Source organism: Nannobrachium achirus, assembly GCF_963921795.1.
Source record: "Nannobrachium achirus genome assembly, chromosome: 7".
Taxonomy (NCBI): Eukaryota; Metazoa; Chordata; class Actinopteri; order Myctophiformes; family Myctophidae; genus Nannobrachium; species Nannobrachium achirus.
Genome location: NC_137816.1, coordinates 48,584,238 through 48,610,104, shown reverse-complemented (window position 1 = coordinate 48,610,104; position 25,867 = coordinate 48,584,238). Strand labels below are relative to the sequence as shown.

Here is a 25,867-nt window from a genome sequence, read left to right as displayed (position 1 = left end):
CCACTACTTAAACTGACCAGATCAATAGGAGCCCTCCACTATGTCAAGAGTAAGACATAGTGGCGACTGGTGACATGCCATGCCATGTTCACGTCCAAGCCTGTGCAGGAAAAACTGACATACACCCTCAATTATGACACTGTCCAAAGGCCAAGGCAGCGGAGGGTTAATGACACGGTATAACAGCAAACAGCCCTGCCCAGCCCTTTTCAGTGCGTGTGGATGGACTTGAAGAACGAAGATGTCTGTCAGGATCCTTGCATTAGCTCTGGCTCTGTTGTGTGGGGCTCATGGCCAGTCACTGGAGGACAACGCACGACAGTTCCTGGAGAGGTTTGACGTTGAAGCCACTGACCGCATCTACCAGTACTCGCTGGCATCATGGGCCTACAACACCAACATCACAAAGGAGAACTCCGACAAACTGGTAAGCATTCCAAAGTTTACCTGAAAAAACTGACATGGCATAATAAATGTGGCAGTTGTTCATGCCGTGAGAAATTAAAACAATAAAGTTGTTGTCTATAAGTTGTCTATAACCATGGATGACTTGATGAGTATGATCTCACTCCCGGCCCCATGCAGTCTGAGCAAGGGAGCATCTGGGGAAAGTTCTACGCTAACATGTCAGAGGAGTCCCAGAAGTACGACATCGAGCAGATCACGGATACAGAAATCAAGCTGCAGCTCCTCTCTCTGCAAGACAAGGGCTCTGGAGCTCTATCTGCAGATAAAGCCGCACATGTAAGACACACACTTGCTGAATGAATTTATGAGGAATGATCTACTGTGTATATATATAGCACACAGTAAAATGCTTTACACTTTCTGAATGTTCAGGATTTGATTGTGTATATAGTCAGCAGTTTCATGGATAGGACAGGACACGTTTGTAGTGTATTGTAGGTTTAACCTGCAACTGTACTGTAACTGTACTGAACTATTCTGATTAATTCTAGTAGCTGCATAAGCATGTACTGTTCAGTAGACATTGTAGTATGCCAGTGATGCCATGCACTCTACTTTGTCAAAGATACTGCAGGTCTAAACATAATGGGATGTCTTTATGAAACTACTATTAGAACACTGATAACATACATACATAATCTTTCTCGTTATCACATGCATAGTTTGTTCCGTTCCTGTGTCCCCATGAAGATGCCCTACAGCATGGGTCTTCAACAGGGGGGCCGGGACCTCTAGGGGGTCCTCAGAGTTACTACAGGGGGTCCTCCAAATCTTTGAGTGATAGAACGTTTTTTTTTCTCTCGCCTTTTTCATATTTTATATATCCATATCCGTTGTGAGCTTGTAGATCGGCTATTTTCGGCAAAGAGCTTTGGTGTAGAGGGGGAAAAGAGCAAACTAAGTACAGAGTGAAAGGACAAGTTTATTAAGTATTGACGGGTCAAGTGGTTAAATATCTGAAAACACAAATTGACATGAATCCAAAATACACTGACGATTGTGCTGTCAAACGATGAAACTATATGGAATCTACGGAAAGGTTGTGTGGGTCCCTGCTTCATCTCTCTCCCTCAACTAAGGGGTCCTTGACCTGAAAACATTGAAGACCCCTACGGCTAAAGTGTAAAAATTTTGGCATTTTCTTTCTTTGATATTCCCAGTTGAATAAAGTGATGAGCGAGATGAACACAATCTACAGCACCGCAACCGTGTGCCTGATGGACGACCCCATGAACTGTCAGACTTTGGAGCCAGGTACGCAAAGCATTTATCAGGATATTATTACAGCTGCAGTACAGTATGAGTCTGCCTGCCTGCTAGGGTGGTCCAAAAGTCACACAGCAGCTCATAAATAACAAACCCACTGACGAACGTAATGGGTGGAGTAGTGGATTTTATGAAAGTTATAAGCAGACCATGTATATGAATCGCTACAGTAAAAACATACACCAGCGTTCCAACCTTTTTATGGCTCACTTGAACATTTCTGAAGCATTCTGATCGGCTTTCGTGTCAAATGTGTGGGCAGCATGCATTTTCAGAGCATTATGACGAATCAGTCGATTGTGTTCCAGCTTGGATCAATGGAACCAACGCAGTACCTCAGTTAACCATTTATCTGTATGACTTTTTTCAAGGTCTTAAAGAAGACAAATGAAGGAGTCCCGCACACTCTCTTTCGCTTACAACACTTTTATTGGTAAGCAAGGTTTCGGTCACTCAGACCCTCACGTTGCCTGATGAAGGTCTGAGTACCCAAAACGTGATCTACCAATAAAAGTTTTGTAAGTGAAGACAGTGTGCGGGACTCCTCCATTTTTCTACTTGTCAAGTTCACTGCTCCGACGCACCTGTCCCTCTGTAGGCAAAAAAGGACCTATTTCATCTGCGGTCTTAAAGAAAAAATACCATGATGTTTTGTTTGACATACAGTAAATATATATGTATTGTATTTGACTGGGTAACATCCCAAGTATTATATTTGTCTGTTGGAATGTGTGAGGCCTTTCTTTATGTACAAATTTGCTAATAAAAGACACAATTATGTTGAGGATACCTCCTTGTTTTCCTGGTCTGTTTAATGCGACAGAGGTGAACTCAGAGCAGAGCTCTTACTGTCAGTCTGTCACGGATAACTTTGTGCCATTGGCTACTGCCAAAGGCATACAACCTGTGATATGACCCGCCCTGTTTTCAGACTGATATCCCAGTCACAATATGACATTTATTTCTTTATTGATGCTATACTACCAATTAAATAAAAGTGATTTTACAATTATTTGGGGGCCCACTTGCAATATCCTCACAGCCCACAGCCCACCAGGCCCCAGGCCAACAGGTTGGGTATATCTGACATAATACTACCAGTATACCAGGAGTTCAGCTGTGGTGCATGAAGAAGACTTGTGTGCATGTCTCCTGTAATGTGGCACAGGCCTTGAACATGTAATGAGCAGCAGCCAGAACTACGCTGAACGTCTGCATGTGTGGGAGGGCTGGAGGAGAGAGACGGGGAAGAGGATGAGGCCACTGTACGAGGACTACGTTGACTTGAAGAACGAAGCGTCCAAACTCAACGGTAAGAGTTCCAAAGATTGTACCAATTCAAAATGAACGGCGCTCTCATTAGGCAGGAAGGGATGTCATGGTGGGGCCCCTCAGTATGGCTTAATGCCCCTCATAATAGTTGCCTTTATGCCCTGCCCACCCACACTCAGTGGTGTAAAGTAACTAAGTACATTTACTCAAGTGCTTTGCTTAAAGGGGAATGCTACTCATTTTCAACATTGAACTATGCCATTAATATACCTTAGAGTTGTTGTGAGGAAATGAGAAAAAGGTCTGTGTTGCCTATAGGGCCATATGATCAGTGACATCACGAAGATGTACTCTGCAAGCCAAAGAGTACATCTTCATGATGTCACTGATCACATGACCCCATGCAATACTCCAGTTCTAGGCAACACATAAGGGAGGGAACCTGTTTTTTATTTCCACACAACAACTCTAAGGCATATTAATGGCATAGTTCAATGTTGAAAATGAGTGGTATTACCCTTTAAGTACAATTTTGACATTAACATTAACATTTACTTGTAACGGAGTAGGCCCTATTATGTACAGTACATTGTATTATTGATGTGAGAACTTTTCCACCACTGCCCAAGCTGATTTAACAGTTTTTATCTCTGCGCTTTAGTTATATTTAGTTATTATGCAAATTGATTTTTCCCACTGATTGATTGTATTGCCACTACTGGCTCACCTGCCAGGGAGGATAAACCACCAGGAGTGTCCCAGTCTAGGGGCTGGGACAGGACAGTATCTGTGGAGGACAGGTACTTTACCCCTGTGCCACCCCAGCACAACCAATTCATTATTTCCATAATGTTGTGCACTGCGCTGCACAACATGTACTGCCTTTTTTCCTCAAGGTCAGACAATTGGCTTATAAAGTAAATCTTCCACACAAAAAGGTTTCCAAGGATTTAGCTACAACAGCCAAGCCAGCTTGTTATAAAGGTATCTATCTAGTAGTAGTAGTAGATGATAAAAAAAAAACATCATTTTCAGAATGTTGAACTACAGACTGAAACTACCTTGAGGTGTGTGTGCTTTTGTGTACATCATTGTTTCAATATGTGAAAAGTTTAGACGGCATCTAGGGCAGGAATTCATTATGTGGACCTAAAGGTATTTCACTTTAAAACAGTTCTCGGTAGGGGTGTAACGATACATTTTAATAGCGATTCGATACATATCACGATACATGGTTGACAGTTTACAGTTTACAGTTTAGGCATTTAGCAGACGCTTTTAATCCAAAGCGACTTACAATAAGCAGATAGCATCACAATAATAAACAAGATAATATGTCAGTACATCATCAACAATATAACAAATGCAAATGTATATCTATCTAGAAAAAAACACAATATAATCAAAGTTCAAAAAAACCTAAAAACAAAAACAAATGTTGGCGATACGATACATGGACGATATTGGTTCATTCATGGTGATACGATACGATACGATTCAATGATTTAAAATCGATATAGTAACTATTTAGCAAAGAAATTAAATCTGTGTGAAAGGTGTGGATAGTGCAGGTTTTTAAGGGAAACATGTATTATTATGGATATAAATAAGTAAACACAGTGAAAATACCGGTACATGGACATTGTATATTGACAAACCTGCACCTTGACATGAACCCAGAGATTACACACATTTATCGATAGACCAGTGTAGCTATATGGAAAGGAAAGGTAATTAAACCCCTCCCTTTCATTTTCTCTTCTTAAAAATGCTAAATACAATGCACAAGTAGGTAGTATCGATACAATCGATTCTTTGCACTGATGCCGATTCGATACAATACAAAATAAAACGATTCGATTTGATCTTAGCTGTTTTCATTTCGATATACTTCGATTTTTTAAGTTAAAAACGATATTTCGATACAGTTACTATATTGTTACACCCCTAGTTCTCGGGTCATTCTAACACAGGGGTGTCACACCAAATTCTGGGCCCTGGGTACAAGGATTCACTGCGGGGGGGAGGGGGTTTAACCCATGTAGACTGGGAACGCATTATTTTGTGCTTTAACTATTGACAAATAGGAGATCTACAAGCTCACAGCGCTGCAAGCTTGTAGATCTGCTATTTTTTGAATATTTCAAATCCTTCTAAGGTTTTTTGAAAAACCTATGTTTAGTTGTCTGTGGTGCTCAAACCTTTTCATTTGAAGGACCCCCAAAATGATATGTATTTGGCCACGGACCCCCATCTCAAAATATTTTGTTCCAGGGACCCCCCAGAAGAAAAATCTGAGTAACAAATGTTTGCTTAAAAATACATATATTGAAAGATTTGCAACCATTTTCACGAATTAAAAAAAATGCAGATATACAAGCTTGCAGCTTTGAGCTTGTGTATCTGCTATTTTTCAATAGCTAAAGCTAAAGTATAAAATAATTAAGGCCCCTCAACCTTGGGCCCTAGTAACTCAGTCCCACTTCTCCCCCCCCCCCCCCCCCCCCCCTGCCTTGTGACGCCCCTGTTCTAACATCTACTCTGGCTTTTGACGGTGTTTAGTTTGTTTGCTTCAATACTTGATATTCATAAGATCAGACATACACCACACCTATAAGCCCATCAAACCATTTAACTCATTTGAAACACATGTCCCTTGTTCTGGTGACTGATACTGTCCTGACAAGAGAGGATGGTGTGGAGGATAATGGCAGCTGACAGCTACTAGTAATCATCAGACAAATCTTCCCCAAAAAAGGAAGGGAGTTCCCGGCACAATAATATAAGGTTCCTGAAAACCTGCATTTGTTTAACTTTTGTCATAACAACACTGACATGTCATTTAGGAGAAGTACAAATACATCAGACAGCAGCTTATGGCAGATGTCTGGTCCATATACAAACACGTATAAATGAGGTCATTTATTGGTTTTGGCCTGTCAGCCCACCCATTCCCACATGAAAATGAATGAATAAAAACATAATCTGTATGACATTTTAAATCAAACCTCTCTCTCCCTCTCTCTCTCCCTCTGTGTCTGTCTGTCTGTCTCTGTCTCTGTCTCTGTCTCTGTCTCTGTCTCTGTCTCTGTCTCTGTGTGTGTGTCTCTCTCTCTCTCGCTCTCTCGCTCTCTCTCTCTCTCTCTCTCTCTCTCTCTCTCTCTCTCTCTCTCTCCCTGACTAACAAACAGGATTTGAGGACTATGGCGCATACTGGAGATATAATTATGAAACTCTTGAGACGGAAGAGAAGTACAAATACACCAGGGATCAGTTAATGGCAGACTCCCGTCGCATATACGAACAAGTATGTCTATTATTCATTCATTCTAATGGATTTGAGCTCTGCACAATAAAACCCTCGTGCTAATTCAACTCTGAGGGTGTTCAAATGTACACCCCCCCCCAAAACATGATGATAAGGTATTATGATTATACTAGGAGGAAGTGTACAGAAAGTGTTAAAATTATGTTTTTATGTGGTTGTCAGGTGGCTGATGACCCAGCTGAGGTTAGCCACACCCACAGCTGTTGGGTGTGTGGTAAAAGGGGAGGGGGTTGATTTTATGACGTCATTAAAGCAGTGTTTTTTGAGTTGGGCCTTTTGACTCAGAGGCTTTCAACTTTCAGGAAGAACCCAAAAATACACAGGGAAGGCAAATTTGCACATTATAACTATGGTGGTCTATTAGAGTAATGTTAACTCCATAAACACACACACAACAACAGAAAAAGTACAACACTATGGCACCACCTCTTTAACTGTGTATGCAAATTGTAATGTAAAGGTAAATGTTTTTGGGACACTTTGGGCCATACATTGGTTGTAGCAGGAAACTAACAGTGGTGGAAAGTAACATTTACTTACAGTACTTTTACTTTTGGTACTTAAAGTACATTTTGATGCCAATACTTTTGTAATTTTACTCAAGTAAATTTTGAAAACAGGACTTCTACTTGTATTTCTACATTGCAGTATTGATACTTTACTTAAGCAAAACATGTGATTACTTTTTCCACCAGATCCTGCCCCTTTACCAGCAGCTCCACACCTACGTCAGAGCCAAGCTTATGGATGTCTATCCTGGTCACATTGATCCTCAAGGACCTCTGCCTGCACACTTACTCGGTATGTATACCGTATGTATGTTGAGCAACTCTTCCTGGAACAAGGCTTTGGGAATGACTGCATATCTGCTGTATCGCTATCGCGGTTCCTTATAAATTGTTCTGGAATTTGGATGTACAGTACCCCTCTCAACCCCTGGGGTAAACAAGCATTTAAATATATATAGTTAGTTACTAATTCTAAATAGCACATTTCTTATTCAACGTATAGACAGCACTGAATACATCTTTGAAAAAGAGGCCACTTCATAACAAGCATAGTTCCCTGTCGTCTTCACTTCACGACTTATATTATTCATATTCCTTTGTTTAATGTGTAAAATATACAGTTTATCTTGTTTCCAGTTGTAACTGATCTGTTTGGATCTGGATTCAATTTAAACCCTAGGCGGAAATGGCTTTACATACATTTGGAATGTGAATGTTGTGAGAAGATGTTTTCCCCTAAAGATTGTTTTGCATGCATCCATACATTTCATGCCAATGATCTGTATTTGGCCACGTACCCCGAGCTGAAAATATTTTGTTCCATGGACCCCCATAAGAGAAGATTTGGTCAAGATTTGTCAAAAAAAAACATTAGTGTACCTTATTTAGCTGGGGAGCAGTGGGGACCCCTTGGTCAAGGACCCCTGGGGGTCCCTGGACCCCACTTTGAGAGCCTCTGTTGTAGACCTTCCACAAGAAGGTCTCTTGGGACTAGAACGTCAAATGATCTGTGACATTTGTGCTGTTTCTTCAGGTGACATGTGGGGGAGATTCTGGACCAACCTGTATCGTCACTCTACTCCCTACCCTGACAAAACAGATATTGATGTCACCGACGCAATGAAAGCCAATGTACAGTACAGCCTTTGAACATTGAACAAGTAACAAAGAAATAACACTAAGTGAAACAATTACAACATGTATGCTTGAGGTAAAATAAATAAATACAAAGGTGTAGCTCAGAGTGGTTATGCTGAGAAGTAAATTACGGCTACTCAATTGGAGGGATACAATCTTCCTTCCATTTTTCAGGGCTGGACTGAGATACAGCTGTTCCAAGAAGCAGAGAAATTCTTCATGTCTGTGGGGCTGTACGAGATGTTTGACAATTTCTGGGACAACTCCATGAGGACGAAGCCAGAAGATGGTAGGAAGGTGGTTTGTCACCCTACAGCCTGGGACATGGGCAACAGAAAGGACTTTAGGTACACTCATTTAAAACACACACACACACACGCACGCACGCACGCACGCACGCACGCACGCACGCACGCACGCACGCACGCACGCACGCACGCACGCACGCACACACACACACACACACACACACACACACACACACACACACACACACACACACACCTTACATGCACACACCATCATACGTGTTAAAAGTGTGTGACACATCTTTATCCATAATATAATACACAGCACAGTTATCAATTGATATAAACAGCATCCACATACAGTATCTGAGAGTTATAGCCCTAACCCTAAACCCTCTTCACTTTTGACCCAGGGGACAGAAAGCAGACCTGACATGAGAGGTCTGGATGGTTCATAATGTATGTAGCACAAGATCAGACATCTATTTTGGCCCTAAACCACAAACTAACTGTAGCACAGAAACCCAACAACTCTTGTTGTACTGTATTCTCACTCTGCATCAGTACATGAGAGCAGTGAATGCGTACATACTCCAAAAAGGAAATTCTTGGTACAATTATGTTGATTAGTCTCTGAGTCAATTCCCCCCATGGCCATAAAGATAACAAAAGAGAGCATGTTATCAGAAATCAATTGATACTCCTTTGTTCTTTTGGTTCCATTTGTGTACCTATACATAGACAGATCGACTACTAAATTAAAAACAGCAGAGTTGATTTGAGGGCATGCAGGGGCGGTTTAAAGATTAACTTTTAGGGATCTGAAATCTAAACACCTAAAGAGGTGTGCATGGCGTTTATCATTAGATCTCGTTTATTTGTGAGTCATAGTAGCTGATATTGTATCATGCCATATAATCACTGACCTTCGAACACCTCCGTTCTCAGGATCAAAATGTGCACCTTGGTGGACATGGATAACTTCCTGACAGTACACCATGAGATGGGCCACAACCAGTACCAGATGGCTTACCGTAACCTGAGCTACCTGCTGAGGGATGGGGCCAACGAGGGCTTCCATGAGGCTGTGGGAGAAATCATGTCTCTCTCGGCAGCCACACCCAAACACCTGAAGGCACTAGGGCTCCTGCCTGCTGACTTCACCGATGATAGAGGTACCGTTGACATGCTAGCCAAACACAAACACATTATCAACATGCATCATGCACATAACCGAAACAATATGCAGCAGGGGTCTTCAATGTTTTCAGGCCAAGGACCCCTTAGTTGAGAGAGAGATGTAGCAGGGACCCCCACTACCTTATCATAGATTCCATATACAGTAGTTTCATTGTTTGACAGCACAATTGTCAGTGTATTTTGGATTCATGTCAATTTGTGTTTTCAGACATTTAACCACTTGAACCGTCAATACATAATATACTTTACCTTTAACTCTGTACTTAGTCTGGGCTTTTTCCCCTCTACAGCAAAGCTCTTTGCCAAAAATAGCAGATCTACAAGCTCACAACGCCTCGCACTGCCAAAAATAGCCGATCTACAAGCTCACTATGCCTTGCACTGCGAGGCGTTGTGAGCTTGTAGATCTGCTATTTTTGGCTAAAGTTCTCAATATATGGATACTAGGGTTCAAGTGGTTAATATAAAAAAGTAGAAAAAAAAGTCACTCAAAGATTTGGAGGACCCCCTGTGGTAACTCTGAGGACATTCTGGGGGTCCCGGACCCCCTGTTGAAGGCCCATGATATACAGTATGAATGGACCAGGAGATATTAGCGTAGTCTTTGGGACATGATGTACTTACTGTACCTCCAAGCCCCATGTCTACTGTCCTCTGACTGTGCCCAGGATTAAGGTATCCTTGCAGCCCAAGGACACTAGACATTACCATACCGGCACTCTCCTGTGTACTTCAGAACACACAGATATTAGCAACCACCAAGGTTCCGGGCTCACTGCCAGCCATAATTCACCTTACTGAACTTTGTCACGTGAGCACAGTACTGTCTGTGACAGATGTGTCATAGGCCTATACCATGTTTCCCGCGTACTGTGGCTCAGTCAGTGCAATGCTTCTATAGAGTATAATCCAAGCCCTCATTAGTTCTTATGTCCTTAAGCCTTACACCCTATATACTTTGCTGTACATCAAACGGTTAAGTAACCATTTTCACAGAATGTTCATCTATTTGATAGGGAATAGGGATTATGAGGTTCATGTGGATAAGTACAAGATGTTGTGACATATTCGTGATAAGGCAGAGGATACGAGACCTCAGGTTGGCTGTATGATAGTGTTAAAATGTAAAAGTATTCCATCTTTTACCTTCCAGAGCAGAGACATGTCATGTCCCCTTGGTTCATCATGTGTTTTAATTGAAATGACATTCACCGTGTCTTTTGTCTGGCGTGAATACAGAGACTGAGATCAACTTCTTACTGAAGCAAGCCCTGACCATTGTGGCCACGCTGCCTTTCACCTACATGTTGGAAGAGTGGAGGTGGGAAGTCTTCCAAGAGAAGATCCCTAAGGATAGGTGGATGGAGAAGTGGTGGGAGATGAAGTACGTACCATGGCCTCTGAAGAATGTATATGGTTCTTCATGTTTATCTTTATTTGTAATGTTTTTATAACTTACTGATAATAGTTAACTAATACATTTTCAGCTATATTTACAGGTGGTGTAAGTGATATTTATTGGATAAAACAAGTGTTGTTTTTGTTGTTAAATAGTTAAACTTCTGTATTCTGATGAAGTAAACGTTATAGAGTGTTTGTTCAGGAACAGGGGTATCCTTGTCTCCCCAGATCATTAGTAGACACTACATATATTTTCAGGTGGGTCACCAAATTCATCCAATCAGGAGAGAACTCCCAATTATAAGCTACAAACAAACTGTGTTCCAATTGGATGTTGTGTGCTCATTCACTTCCAATGTCACTTGTTTGTGTATGAGTTCTCTCTCCTGTCCTGATTAGCCCTATTCACGACCCGCCCACTCAGCATCCCCCGGGTGCTGAAGTCCCGTTTTGAAGGGGTAAATCCTACTAGAGCCTATAGAGTTAGCACAGAAATCGCAAATGTAATGCAATTTCCGAATAGTAAAGTATAAAATACGGCTAGCATGATCAAGAACACAATATAGTAAACGGCACAAAGCATTATAATTTACTTTACCGTTAGAAATAACGATTTGCTGGCTGTAAGTCCAGTATAGTTTCCCCTTCTAAATTGAAGTCAGCACCCGGGGAAAACTGAGAAACGGAAGTAGGTGGGCGGGCCGTGAATAGGGCTAATTGGATGAAATTGGCATCCCGACCTAAAATACATATTTTCTGTTTACTAAAGAACTGTGGAGATTGAGAGACGCCTAGGGGAAAAAACACTCTGATTACTGATTACTATGGGAAATTGGGAATACAGAGCGAACACTTACTTTAACAAGTTGAAGTACTTTGTAATTTATTTATTTTTAACTGCCACTATCTCCTCATGTCAGTTTAAAGGAGCTATAGTCAACTTTTTCTTGAAAAATTGATGCTAAAATAAAAATAATGTTTCGAAAATATTTGATAAAAAAAATACTTCATTAATGTGTTTCAATTCAAAAATGACCACAAAAAACGTAAAATAATGATAAAATAATCATTTGGGCCATTGTCGGGCCGACACTTTGTTTAGGCTACATCCTAGTCTAACCCTATCAAAGAATAGACTAGCATGTAAACAAAGTGTCGGTCTGACAATGGCCAAAATGATTATTTTATCATTATTTTACGCTTTTTGTGGTTATTTTTGAATAGAAACACATGTATGAAGCTTATTTTTGAGCGGTGGTAAACCACTCCATAGAGTGGCTGTGCGTGTGTCTGTAGCCACTTTTCCTCAGCGTTTTGCCATAGCAATGTGTTTACCACCGCTCCATAGAGTGGATGTGCGTGTGTCTGTAGCCACTTTTCCTCAGCGTTTTGCCATAGCAATGTGTTTTCCTCAGCGTTTTGCCATAGCAATATGTGTGTGTGTGTAGCCATATTACATCACCAATTACATCCTAGACCTATCTGTAGCCACTTTTCCTCAGCGTTTTGCCATAGCGATGTGTTTTCCTCAGCGCTTTCCCATAGCAATATGTGTGTGTGTGTGTGTGTGTGTGTGTGTGTGTGTGTGTGTGTGTGTGTGTGTGTGTGTGTGTGTGTGTGTGTAGCCATATTACATCACCAATTACCAATTGAAGACATTATGCAAGCGCGACCACCGCTCACTTCACATTGGGTGTGATTTTTTATAAAATATTTTCGAAACGTTATTTTTATTTTAGCCTCCGTTTTTCAAGTAAAAGTTGACTATAGCTCCTTTAAGGGTCAGAATCTGTTTTCATTCTGCAAGTCTATGATTACATATAGTTGGCCACTAGATGTCAGTGTTGACGAGGAATGTTCTCTCCCTTGATCAGGAGGGAGCTGGTTGGTGTGGTGGAGCCAGTGCCCAGAGATGAAGAATACTGCGACCCACCTGCCCTGTTCCACGTGTCTGGAGACTACTCCTTCATCAGGTACGCACATCAGTTGTTTCAAGGAGCCACATAACGCAGAGAGTGTACAAATGGAACCAAGTAGATTCTATAACTCTGAAAGTTACAGACCCGTAGCAGTCGGGGTCCATTTGGAACCCCCTCAAGGAACTTGAACCATTGGCTTACATCTAGTCTGAGACCGATGCCAAGCAGGGGAGGGCTTTAAGATTATGTTCTGGAAGAAATTGTTTTAATTCAAGATTTTAATGAATTATCGAATGGTGCAATTCTGGGAAATTCTGGGAAAAGTGTGGTTGCACTAGAGCAGTTTGATTGATTGAAGACTTTATTAGAAGTTTGCATAGGAAAAGGTACAGTTTCATGACGGTACAGTTCACTGGTACAAGGTCTACTAAAAGGAGATCCATGAAAAGACTAAGCTTATTTCCACTGGAAACCATTGAAGTATCTCATATAACATTGAATGACAGACAAATAGAACACAGTACTATGCAGTAGATATGTAAAGAAAAACAAAATAGAAGACAGTAAGTCGAAACAAACAGTATATACAAAGAAGGGGCAGGGGAGGGTAGGGTTGGGCTAGATTCTTTTTTACCAGTTGCGAACGGCTGCTGCCTGTAAGTGGTTTTTCAGGGCAATTTTAAAGGATGCTAGTGATCCACACTCCTTTGTGGCCTTCGGTAAGGCTTTCCACATTTTGGTGGTATAGCAGAAAAAAGAGTTTGACCCTTTGTTGGTTTTGACTCTGGGTTGAAAGTGATCTGTGGCGCTGCCTCTGGTGTTGTAATTATGGACATCCTTAATGTTTATAAAGTATTTTGACAGGTACTTGGGTATCATAGTGGTGTAGTGTATCTTGTACACCAGGCCCATTGCAAGTTGCTGTACTCTGTCAACTACTCTGAGCCACCCCACTCTTAACTGGTGAGTAGCGGTGAGGTGAGTCTGATAGGGAAGTCTAAGCAGGACCCTAATTAGTTTATTTTGGGCTGTTTGTAGTTTAGTTTTTAGGGCTTGTGGGGCGTCACAATACCATACGTGGACTCCGTAGTCAAAGAGGGGCTGGATTATTGCACCAGCTATGGTCTTCAGTGTGTTGGAATTGACCATCGGGGCGATCCTCTGTAGGAAACGAGTTCGTTGGTTGATTTTATTTATTACTTTAGAAGTCATCTTTTCACTGGAAAGATTAGCTTCAAGGATACATCCTAAGTAAGAGATTTCGTTTTTTCGTGTTATGACCTTGTCACCCACTTTGATTGTGAAGTTATCAACTTTTTTGAGGTTATGATTTGATCCAAAGAGGATGGACTCTGTTTTACCCAGGTGAATTGATAATTTGTTGTCGTTAAGCCATGTGCAGATCTTACTTAGTTCAGAGTTAAGTGTCTTCTCAACCTGCAAGTGGTCCTTGCCCGAGACTAGGAGAGCCGAGTCATCCGCGAACAGGAACAGGTTGCAGTCACAAGCAGATGCCATGTCGTTCACGTATATTAGGAACAACAGAGGTCCCAGTATGCTACCTTGAGGAACACCACAGTTTACCGGGAGGGGGGGGGACAGGGTACCGTTAATCTCCACCACCTGTTCCCTCCCCACCAGGTAAGACTGCATCCACCTCACTGCTGCGCTGTCAAGACCGATGGCTTTTAGTTTCTCAATCAGAATAGAATGATTTACGGTGTCAAATGCCTTCTGGAGGTCCATCATGACCATGCCGCTATATTTGCCGTCATCCGCTTCGCGTTTGATTTGGTCAGTCAAATAGAGAAGGCATGTGTCAGTGGAATGAGATTTTCTGAATCCAGATTGGAACTCGTAAATCAGATTATTCTCATCGAGATATCTTGCTATCTGTTCGTAGACTATTTTCTCCATGACTTTGGATATGGAGCTAAGAATGGAAACGGGACGGTAGTTTCCAGGGTCTAGTTTGCTACCTTTTTTATGCAGGGGGGTTACTTTTGCTAGTTTGAAGTCCTGTGGGACATGACCCTGTTCGATGGAAAGGTTAATTATGTGGGTAATTATTGGAGCAATGGTGGCGGCTGAATCTCTGAGAAATCTAGCTGGAATTTTATCAAGGCCAGTGGCCTTGTGTTGAGGTAGGGCACTCAGTTTTTTAAACACTTCATCAGTTGTCACTGTGGCAAGTTTAAAACTGTCTTTTCTGACGCCCAGTTTATTGTAGAATTTCTTAACAAGTTTTACACCATACCGCCCAGATGGGGCGACCAGTTTTTCAACCAGCGAACGGGCCACGGTGGTAAAGGTTTCGTTAAGATGGGTAGCCACTTCACATTTGTCAGAAATGAGAGCGGTGTCCGTTTTGATGTTTATGCTGTGGCCTATGGTTTTAGGTTTTAAGCCTAATGTGTTGTTAAGCAACTTCCATAGGTCTCGTGGTTTGTTTTTGAATTCGTCGATTTTTTCATCAATGTAGTTTTTTTGGGCGGCTCTAATATAGGCAGTTGTCTGGTTTCTAAGCTTCTTGCACTGAGCAGTAAGATGCTTGATTTGGATATTGAGGTCAGGGTTGAATTTTTTTTTAAGTTTTTTGCAGCACTTACGTTTTTCATCGTACTTTTTGTCTCTGAGTTTAGCTGATTCAGCAATATCTGAGTTATACCATGGCTCTTGGCGGGCTTTAACCCTGGTGGTATTCAAGGGGGCCACGATGTCTAGAGCATCGGTCAATTTGGTTTTAAAACCACACCATGCTCCTTCGACATTTGTACACTGCAGTTCAGAGGAAAAGTCTGTATTCGCTAGAGTGTTATTTAAAGCCTCACTGGAGTAGTTTTTGAGGCTTCTAGCTACAACTGTTTTGTGGCCACTAGCCTTGGGTTTGTGTATTTTACGCGTACAGTAGATCATGTAATGATCACTAAGACCGCATACAATAGCCCCGCTAGCGGTGACTTTTGATTTGTCTGTGGTTACGATGAGATCTATGAGGGTTTGGGAGTGCTCCGTCACCCTAGTGGGCACAGTAACAAGCTGAGTGAGGCCATATTGATCACATAACCCATTAAAGGACTTGAACAGGGGTGCTTCTTTACGTAAAGCATCACAATTAAAGTCGCCCAGAGCGTAGTACTCAATACCGTCCACCTTAGCTAAGCTCTCATCAAACAGCTCAAAGAAATCATTCTGGTCAGGGGGTCTATAGACAGCACATATTAGTATATTTTTAGCATGTTCAAAAATTATCTCGACCCATACAGTTTCAAGAGAGCTGTGGTGTAGGTCTGGGCGAATGATAAAATTTAAATCATTGTGAATATACATGCAAACACCACCTCCTTTCCTGTTCCTATCATTCCTAATGACAGTGTAATTGGCTATTTCAATTCTAGCATCTGAGAATGAGTCATCGAGTTTAGTTTCTGAGAAGGTTAAAATTTGGACCTTACCATCAAAAAACATAGCTTTGATTTGTTCCAGTTTGGGTTCCAAACTGTTGACGTTTGGGCTTCAGTACCCCCTTTTCCTGATGGCTGAATCCAAGTACCCCCTTTAATTTAATTTTGATTAGAAAATACTGATGTCAAAAGTCCAGTTTTTATGTCAATATGTTGAAAATAAAAGTAAAGTAGCCTGGTTTTCTATTCAGTAACAGTTGTGCTAGTCAAAATTAGTACTTCATTTGGGTTAAAAACTTTACGGAGCAGCAATTTCACATACATTTGTCAATGTTTTATCATTAAACATAACAGTAAAATAAATGTTTCCATATTTTCTCTCAAGTACCACCTGTAGCATCTCTGCATATCCCTATGGGTACACGTACCCCCATTTGAGAAACACTGCACTAGAGTCACAAGGAATCCTCTGGGAACTGAATTCCATCTTAGCATTATATTATATCGTCGTTGTCGAGTGGAAACCTTGTAAGTCCAAAACCGTTCGTTTTGTATTGGCTATATCATTTAAAAAATGAAAAAAAAAAGAAAAAAAACAGCCGTTCTACAAGCACACAACTCCTCGCAAGCATACAACGGCGTTGTATGCTTGTAGATCTTCTGTTTTCACTACTCTTGTGTGACGGCCTTGTATGATGAAACAGGGCTTTATTTGCCCCAAAAAAGCAACTTACACAGTATAGCTTTAAGTATTTATTATTATTATTTTTTTTTTTCAGAAAACTGTTAGGATTTAGAAGAATGTAGAATGTGCCTATCAGTGGTTAAGGACCCCCAAAATTCGTTTTTGGCCACGGACCCCCATCTCAAATATTTTGTTCCACGGATGGACCCCTATCGCAAAATATTTTGTTCCAGGGACCCCCAGAAGCAAAGATTAGATTTTGGTCTATTTTGCGTCTAGCTTAAGGCAACAGACTCGTTGGGAAACGAGTTTGGGTCGAGTTTGTTTTAGGTCGACACTAACTAGAAAGATGGAATTGGAAATTGCAAGTGTGGTTGCCGTGACTATATTCTGCAGCAAGCTAACTCTCATGTGAAGCTCGACCAATACTCCAACTATAGCACCACTCCTCAGTCCTCATGTTTTTCCTTCAATTTCCAATTGCATCTGAAAATATAGTTTCCCCAGGACTACAGCGTGTTGCCCTGTCTGTGTTGCCCTGTCGGGCAAACACACTAACTAATAACATACTCCAAGTCTATTAATGGAGTACTATTGAATTCGGCATCATAAGGTCTCGTTGGATTGGATCAATCCATTGTTGTGGTCCATACGTGTGGTTACAGTGTGTGTGTGTGTGTGTGTGTGTGTGTGTGTGTGTGTGTGTGTGTGTGTGTGTGTGTGTGTGTGTGTGTGTGTGTGTGTGTGTGTGTGTGTGTGTGTGTGTGTGTGTGTGTGTGTGTACAGGTACTTCACCAGAACCATTTACCAGTTCCAGTTCCAGAAAGCCCTTTGTGAGGCGGCAGGACACACAGAGGCCTTGTTTAAGTGTGACATCACTAACTCTACAGCAGCTGGAGCTAAACTGAGGTACTCACTTGACTTCCTCTCTTTTTCTCCTCTGTGCGTTAGTGAAACATTTATTACTTTGTGATGATGCTATAGTGGTAACCAACCATTTGACTAGTAGGCCTACGTTACTTAAAGTAGAGTATAATACCGTTGATTAGCTTTTCCTGTAACATGTAGAAAGATACACAGTACACTAAAATCGCAGTTCTAATTTATCCACTCCAACCCCATACTTGTCTTTGACTGTAGGCTATACTAAATATCCTTGCTGAAAATATAGCAGCTCTACAAGCTTGGAGTCAAATTAACACTAAACGATTATACTGTGTATCCTATTTAAACGGTAGTTCAACATAGTCAATATCGTCATCATCATTTCTTCATCAATGTGGTGACGTCGCGGGATCGGCCGCGTTGTCTTGCAGCGGCGACGTCGCTCGCTCGGCAGCAGCGTCTGGCAGCGGTGACGGTGACTTTTCATATGCATGGACCTATCCGCCCCCTTCGGAGGCACTCTATTCTACGAATATCACCGTCAGCTTCCAGACTCATCCAACAAAACACAGCCACCTACTGGGGCGCACTCGACCTGGACCTGTACTGCAGGATCTTTGCAGGGAAGTCAACCAACACATGTAGCCTCTGTAATTGCCCTGCCCATCCCACCACTCAGTGCACTTTCATCGCACCCGCCCCCTGCCCCCACGCTCCGCAGCATTCCTCCAGCCCTGCAATTCCCCCTCTCTTCAGTGAGCCCATCATGCCCCCAACCAACACCAGCAACCAATATCCCGCAACCTCCCAGGCCAGAGACCGTCGTGGCCGCCTTCTTGTTTTCGTGGGGAACAAAATGTTGCGTAACAACTTTAACGAGGGCGGCTGCGACCTCTCATGCAAAATGCTTCACATGTGCTCCTTCTGTGTCGGCGCCCACTCCCGCACCACCTGTCCCCAGGAACAAAACAATTCACCAGAACATCAACCATCACTGTCGGCATCAACTTCACAAAACCAATAACAGCCTCTCCTCATCCTCATCTTCTCATGCCCCCAGAAACAAAACAAAACACCATAACATCAGCCATCTCTGTCTACCTGTGCGGCACCAACTTCACAGTCAATAACTGCCTCTCCTCATCCAACATCCTCAAATCACCATATTACTCGACGGCCTCCAAAGGAACAAAACAAGACTTCCTCCACAACGCAGTCATTCCAGCAGTCCCCTTGTCAGGTCAAAGCTATCCATCAGTCAACCCCTCACCTTTCAAATTTTAGCCAGGCGTGTCCACATCCTACGCACAGGCCACACAGATGCCCACACAGACACAATGCTCGACGCAATTTCCCTCCTGATTTCTTTTGGGGTCTTCTAAGATGCTCAGAGATTCGACCCTGCTCATCATACTCGCCTGGCTGACCTAATTCCTTCTCTCGCTTTCATCATCTAACACGGCAAAACCAACCAGTACGGCAACACCACTCCCATCTTCATCTTCTAACTCCACTCCTCAGCCCCTACGAGCCCCTCCTTAATTACATATACTCCCGACGTACACAGCACGCTTCTCGTGCCCATGGCCATCTAAGCTGCACACTACACGCTTGCGTGTTGTGCTGACCTTAGATGACCACGCACTCAGAATGTCATTTCATGCCCTTGGCCATCTAAGCAGCACACACCATGCTTGCATGGTGCGTGTCCTTAGATGACCACGCTGGCACCTCCATGTCATCCCAGCCCTGATGACCTAGCCGGCACCTACGTCATTCATGCCCCGATGACCGTGCCGTCTCCCCCATGCTTTTTGGGCGTCTTAGCCATCTAAGCCGCACACAGCACGCTTGCGTGTTGTTATGTCCTTAGATGACTATTTCGCACTCAGCATCTTGTCCGTTTATGCTGCATGTCCCATGCCACGCATGCGATGCGCCCATAAACGACCATACACCAAAAGCTAAATGTTGTTCGTGCCCTTGGCCATCTAAGCCGCACACTGCACGCTTGCGTGTAGTGCTGACCTTAGATGACCATTAGCACTCTGCATTCTTGGCCGTTTATGCCGCACATCTCATGCCACGCATGCGATGCGCCCATAAGCGACCAGGCTCTCGGTCTTATAATAAACAACCTTAAACCTATATTGTGTCTGATGCTTGGTCTCTCTTAGTGAAATGGAGTTGGAACACTAAGTTCGGGAGGAGATATGGCCAAGCAGAGGACAATCAACCACCTCTAACCAGCCACCGGTAACTCCACCCATGCCACCCTGTGCCAACCACTCACCCATCTCCTATCAAGCCGACAACTCCTCCTCCACCAATCACGGTGGTATATAAACCCAACTTGGAAAAAATTGCGGCGTGCATAGTTTCCAGTAACCCACCCTCCCTCCCTCTTCTTTTCATTTCTACCTCTATCCTCTCTACAGGTTCCAGGTGGGGTCTCTCTACATACTCCAGCACAGACGCGTGCTCTTGACCCCTAAGCCAAAGTATCTGGGTCTGCGACCCCCCCGGAACCTCCCACCTCACGCCTGCCATCCTCCGTCCGTGCTCCTGACCATCTAAGCTGCACACTACATGCTTGCATGTGGTGATGACCTTCGATGATCATGCTAGCACCCCAAATGCCATTTTCGTGCCCATGGCCATCTAAGCTGCACACTACACGCTTGCGTGTGGTGCTGACCTTAGATGACCACACACTCAGAATGTCATTTCATGCCCTTGGCCATCCAAGCTGCACATACCATGCTTGCATGGTGCGTGACCTTAGATGACCATGCTGGCACCCCCATGTCATTCATGCCCCGATGACCGTGCCGTCTCCCCCCATGCAGATCGGGCGTCATAGCCATCTAAGCCGCACACAGCACGCTTGGGTGTTGTGATGTCCTTAGATGACTATTTCGCACTCAGCATTTTGGCCGTTTATGCCGCACATCTCATGCCACGCATGCGATGCGCCCATAAACGACCAGGCTCTCGGTCTTATAATAAACAACCTTAAACCTATATTTTGTCTGATGCTTGGTCTCTCCTAGTGAACAATGTCTTATTTGCTCTACCTTAGGAATATGTTGGAGCTGGGAAGATCCAAATCCTGGACCAGAGCACTAGAAATGATCTCTGGAGATACCAGGATGGACGCTGGTCCACTGCTGGACTACTTTAAAGACCTGCAGGCCTGGCTGGAGCAGAACAACAGGGAGAACAACAGAACAGTAGGCTGGAAGGGCACAATAGATCCATGTGAGTACTGAGTAGAGCACTGGTTCTCAACCTTTTCAGGCCGCAACCCCCCATCATATTTTAACTGGGACTCCCCCACGCTGACGAGCACTTGGAGTTGAGGCATTCCATTTTGTGTAACGTGGTTCTATTGTGAAAATAGCAGATCTACATGCTCACAAAGCCTCGCAACGCAAGGCATTGTGAGCATGTAGATCCTGATCCTGAGCATGTAGATCGGCCCCTATCGTCAAAGAGGGGCCGGGTCTTTTCAACCTGCAAGTGGTCCTTGTCCGAGACTAGGAGAGCCCAGTCATCCTTGAAGAGGAACAGGTTGCAGTCACAGGCAGATGCCATGCCGTTTACATATATTAGGAACAACAGTGTATAACAACAGAGTATCACTGAACACAACAAATCACCCATAACAATACCACAGTACACTTTGCAGTCTATACAGCAGCGCCCTAGCCTCAATGTCCTTGCAGGCTTACGCAAATGCAAAATGTAATTTAGCTAGCATGTTATGTAGACAGATGCCAGGTCATTGTTGACCTGGCGTCCTATAGTGTGTATAGTTTCAGTGTACAGATTATTGATTTGTGTATAATATCTACTTTTAGACTGATGATAGGATGTTATTTTGCTGTCCTTGCCTACTGTAAATCGCAGTGGATTAAGAGCGTCTGCTAAATGCCTAAATTGTAAATTGTATACAGTACAGCAGCACACACTTACAGTTTCTAGACTGCATGGAAAGACTGTTTTTAGGCTCTGTGTGAATGGACGGGACCCATCTTTGTTTTCACACAACCATTTCTATGGGTCGCGAACCGCAGAGGTACATTTCTTCAAATACTATACACATTATATGTACAGTACATGTACAGATTATAGATGTTTTGGTAATTTAATGTTAGACTGATGATAGGCTCTTGGTTTACAATAAGTAAGGACAGCACAAGGTAATACAAAAGAAGAAAAAAAATACTTAACGTGTCAAAAGCAAAAGTGGAGTAGAAGAATCGAATCGAAAAATGGAAATGGGCCTACTCAAGTAAAGTAAAAGTAACTTAAAGTTCTACTTACAGTAAGCACAGTACATGGGTAAATGATTTGAGTTACTTTCCATCACTGCTATACAGGCCGCCTGCAGCCCAGTCTTCTGATGGCCAGAAGCTTTTAATAGCCGATCTACAAGCTTAAGCTTGAAGATCTGCTATTTTCACTTGTCCCAGGAAAGCATCCAATTTCTATTTTGGGACTTGAACTAAAACGTTTGGGAACCAATGGTCTAATAAGGATATGTACTAAAGATAAGGGCAACATGCAAATAGTTACAGAAGAACCGATTCGCTGACAGAGTGTAAGAGCAAGCACGGCGGAGTCAGCTGTTAGATTGACAGCAGCAGTCGAGTTAGAATGAGTTACATTGGTGCTGACGTAGATATTGGATGACTTCAGTGAACTTGTTCGCTCAACTCGTTGTAGAATTGCTGTGTTTCTGGGTATCTTGGGTGTGTAATTCGGGATAACATATGAAGAGAAGCAACCCGCACTCACGTTTCATCAGTGTAACACTGATGATGGCCTAAGGGCCGAAACGCGTCTGTCCTGACTACTGCTACTGCTGTTCCACTATTAAAAAAGACTCTTAATGAAAACGTGAGTGCGGGTTGCTTCTCTTCGTAGATATTGAATGAGAATGAAGTACACAATAATACATATATTTGGCAATCTATAAATTCTGCCCCCACGTTTCTTGTTAAATCTCTTCACAGATTCACCATATGCCTACAAAGTGAGGATTAGTTTGAAGGCCGCCATGGGCGATGACGCTGTGAGTATTCCTAATATTCTACTATACTCAACCAGTAGGTTGTCTCAGAAACGTTTCCCTAGTATGTAATGATGGTCATAATAGCTGTCAATTCTCTCATCTCATAACTTCGCCTAATATGGCAGTGGTTTTCTGTTTCAAATATTTTATTGAAGGTATAGTTTCAAATCAAATACTTATACTTGCTTCTCCATTTTCTATACAAACAGACATAGACATAAACAGACACCATGAAAGAACACAAACAATGTCAAATGTACCGTACATATGGAGTGAATTCTCGTAACTGTTCACAACCAAGACTGCTTTTACTTAACCAAATGTGTACACTCAAACCCAAATAAAAACAACTAATATGGCAATGGCAACGCTTTTCTATCGTAAACTTACAGTACAACAGTAACTTGCATTCTGATACAATATTCTTCCAAAACAAATACTTACATACATAGAGTTAATTCATTTTGTACCTCTAATTTCACTGTGTGTGCATGATCTGTTTCAGTATCCCTGGAATGCCAATGAGATGTACCTGTTCAGGAGCAACATGGCATACGCTATGAGACAGTATTACAGCCAAAAGAACATGAGCATACCTTTCACGTCAGTGTTCATTTTTACAGCACATTTTGATTTGGTTTTAGTCATAGTCTTAATGTCATTTGAATACATTTTTAGTTTTAGTCATTTTAGTCATCTGAAATGTTTTCATTTTAGTCTAAATATAAGATTTTAGTCGACTAAATCTAGAGTTGATTTTATCGACAAAAATGTACAGTATTTTGGCAGGCTTTGACTGCGTCGTAATAGCAGATATTACACTTGTTGCATGCTGAAAATAGCCAATCTACAAGCTCACAACGCGTCGCAGCAGAACACGTTGTGAGCTTGCAGATCTGCTATTTTCAGAGCGTGACACCCAAGTCGACAAAACATTTGTCATAGTATCAACTCTAATTACATGACCTCTGGAAATGACTGATATATACTCTATCCTCCTAATTCCTTCTTATCCATAGTTTGATATCTGCTTTCCATTTGCACCAACAGATCAGAAGACATCCATACCTACCAAGAGAGACCCAGGATCTCTTTCTATTTCACGGTTACACACCCAACAAGCCCGTCTATGTTCATCCCCAAGGAGGACGTCGAGGCTGCCATACGGTGAGAACATTTTTGTACACTGTGCTGTGCATTTTAATTAAAAAGTGCTATTCATTATTTCTACTGTAACACAACAAAAAGCATTTGGTGGATACTTTTATCCCAAGTGCCTTACATTACTATGACATTTGCTTTATGGAAGATTCAACTCAGGTCTCATAAACATGTAGCAGTTTGGCAAAAGGGTATCTCTTTGCCAAGAGTAATTTACCTCACTGCAAAGCCTCAAGTGGAGCAGCCCTTTATTATGTTCATCCCAATTAGACCAATGGTTCTCAAACTTTTTCATAGCAAGGACCCCTAAATTGACACTTATTAGCCTGCGGACCCCCATTTGAAAAGATATGCCAGGGACCGCCATTAGAGAAGATTTGTACGGCCCTAACAGTGGTTCTCAACCATTTTGATTTAAGATACATTAGGATTAGGCTATGTACCCCCATTTAACGGCATTTCCATCTCTGGAACCCCATTTGGTTATTGGAAATATTTGGTTCCATTTGTACACTCTCTGAGTTACAGACCCATAAGGGTCCATTTGGTTCCTAACGATCTATCATTTACCTGGAACTCCCTCAAGGACCCCTGGGGGTCCCCGGACCCCACTTTGAGAACCACTGAATTAGACCTCTGCATAGAGAATAAATGGGTGTTGTCCAACTACATTAAGGGACAATTAATCAAATTTTAAACTTTAACTTATAGATTATCTCGCGGTCGCATCAACAACGCATTTGGCCTGGATGACAAGACGCTGGAATTCGAGGGTCTCCTAGCAACGCTTGCCCCGCCCGTGGAGCCACCGGTGACCATATGGCTGGTGGTGTTCGGGGTGGTCATGGGAGTTGTGGTCGTAACGGGACTCTACCTCGTCATCAGTGGCTTCAGGGACCGCAAGAAGTGAGTCTGTTCTCATAGTGCATAGAGAAACTGTACACAACCATACACATTGTTCAGCATCATACACAATGACATGCACGCTCTCGCTTTGATTGTGACCGTCAGGTCAAAACCTCCATCGGCTGTCTGTCAGTCAGTCAGTCACGTCACGTCACGTCACACTTTTCCCCTACTCATATCTCCGCCACTGTTACCCCTATCCATGCCAAACTTTGCACACACACTCCTTGCCTGCCAAACCACAACCTCACCCCCTGATTTCTCACATGCCCCTCTTCTAGCACCACCATGTGGCCGGTTCTTGCGAAACATATTTTGGGGCATTTTCCTACAGATTTTGCCCTAAAATCACCCAAAGCAATACACAGTATGTCTGGAGTCATGTCATCAACATGGATCTGTCCCATTTAGCGCCACCTTCAGGCAGATTTTTTTCAAACACATCTTTGGACACTGCTCCTACAAATCTTGCCCTAAAATCATGCAAAGCGGAACACAGTATGTCTACATGTGACCTAACGGTCGCTTATCTCCCAATTAGGGAGTCTTACTGGTTTCTATTGTCATATGTGCCACTATATCTCCATCCACACAACCTTTATCGTCTCTGTCGGGTGGAAACCTCTAATTACAGTACCGGTATGTCCAAAATCTGCAGATCTACAAGAGTTTCGATCTTGCGGATCTGCTACTTTTGATGCCTTTTGTGTGACGCTGTGGTTTGATCAAGTAGGGCATTAATTAATGAAAATAATTACAAATTCTTATGGAGATAAGTGGTACAAGTACAAGTGAGTTTACCTGGTATGACATTTGTATTACAAATCAAACTGAGGTGACAATCACACACTGACCATGTTGTATGCTTGTGTGTTTGCAGGAAGGCAGCAGCTCAGAAAGCTGTGGAGAACCCCTACGAAACCACCATAGAAGCCCATAGCAATAAAACCTATGAGAACGACGAAGGAGAGCAAACCGATCGCGAGTCCAGATTCTGA

At 42.6% G+C, this 25,867-nt stretch overlaps 1 protein-coding gene across 1 annotated transcript; it reads left to right on the top strand.

Moving 5' to 3' along the window:
• Positions 1-241: 241 nt before the first annotated feature.
• ace2 (angiotensin I converting enzyme 2) lies at positions 242-25,867 on the top strand (the record flags this gene model as incomplete). The annotated part of the gene is made up of 18 exons (XM_080730286.1): positions 242-427; positions 586-744; positions 1,629-1,722; positions 2,903-3,046; positions 6,198-6,313; positions 7,030-7,135; positions 7,877-7,974; positions 8,155-8,327; positions 9,177-9,403; positions 10,668-10,812; positions 12,704-12,802; positions 17,624-17,746; positions 20,805-20,983; positions 22,744-22,802; positions 23,308-23,405; positions 23,853-23,969; positions 24,675-24,869; positions 25,750-25,867. The coding sequence occupies 18 exons, from the start codon at positions 242-244 to the stop codon at positions 25,865-25,867; spliced, it is 2,436 nt and encodes an 811-aa protein (XP_080586412.1).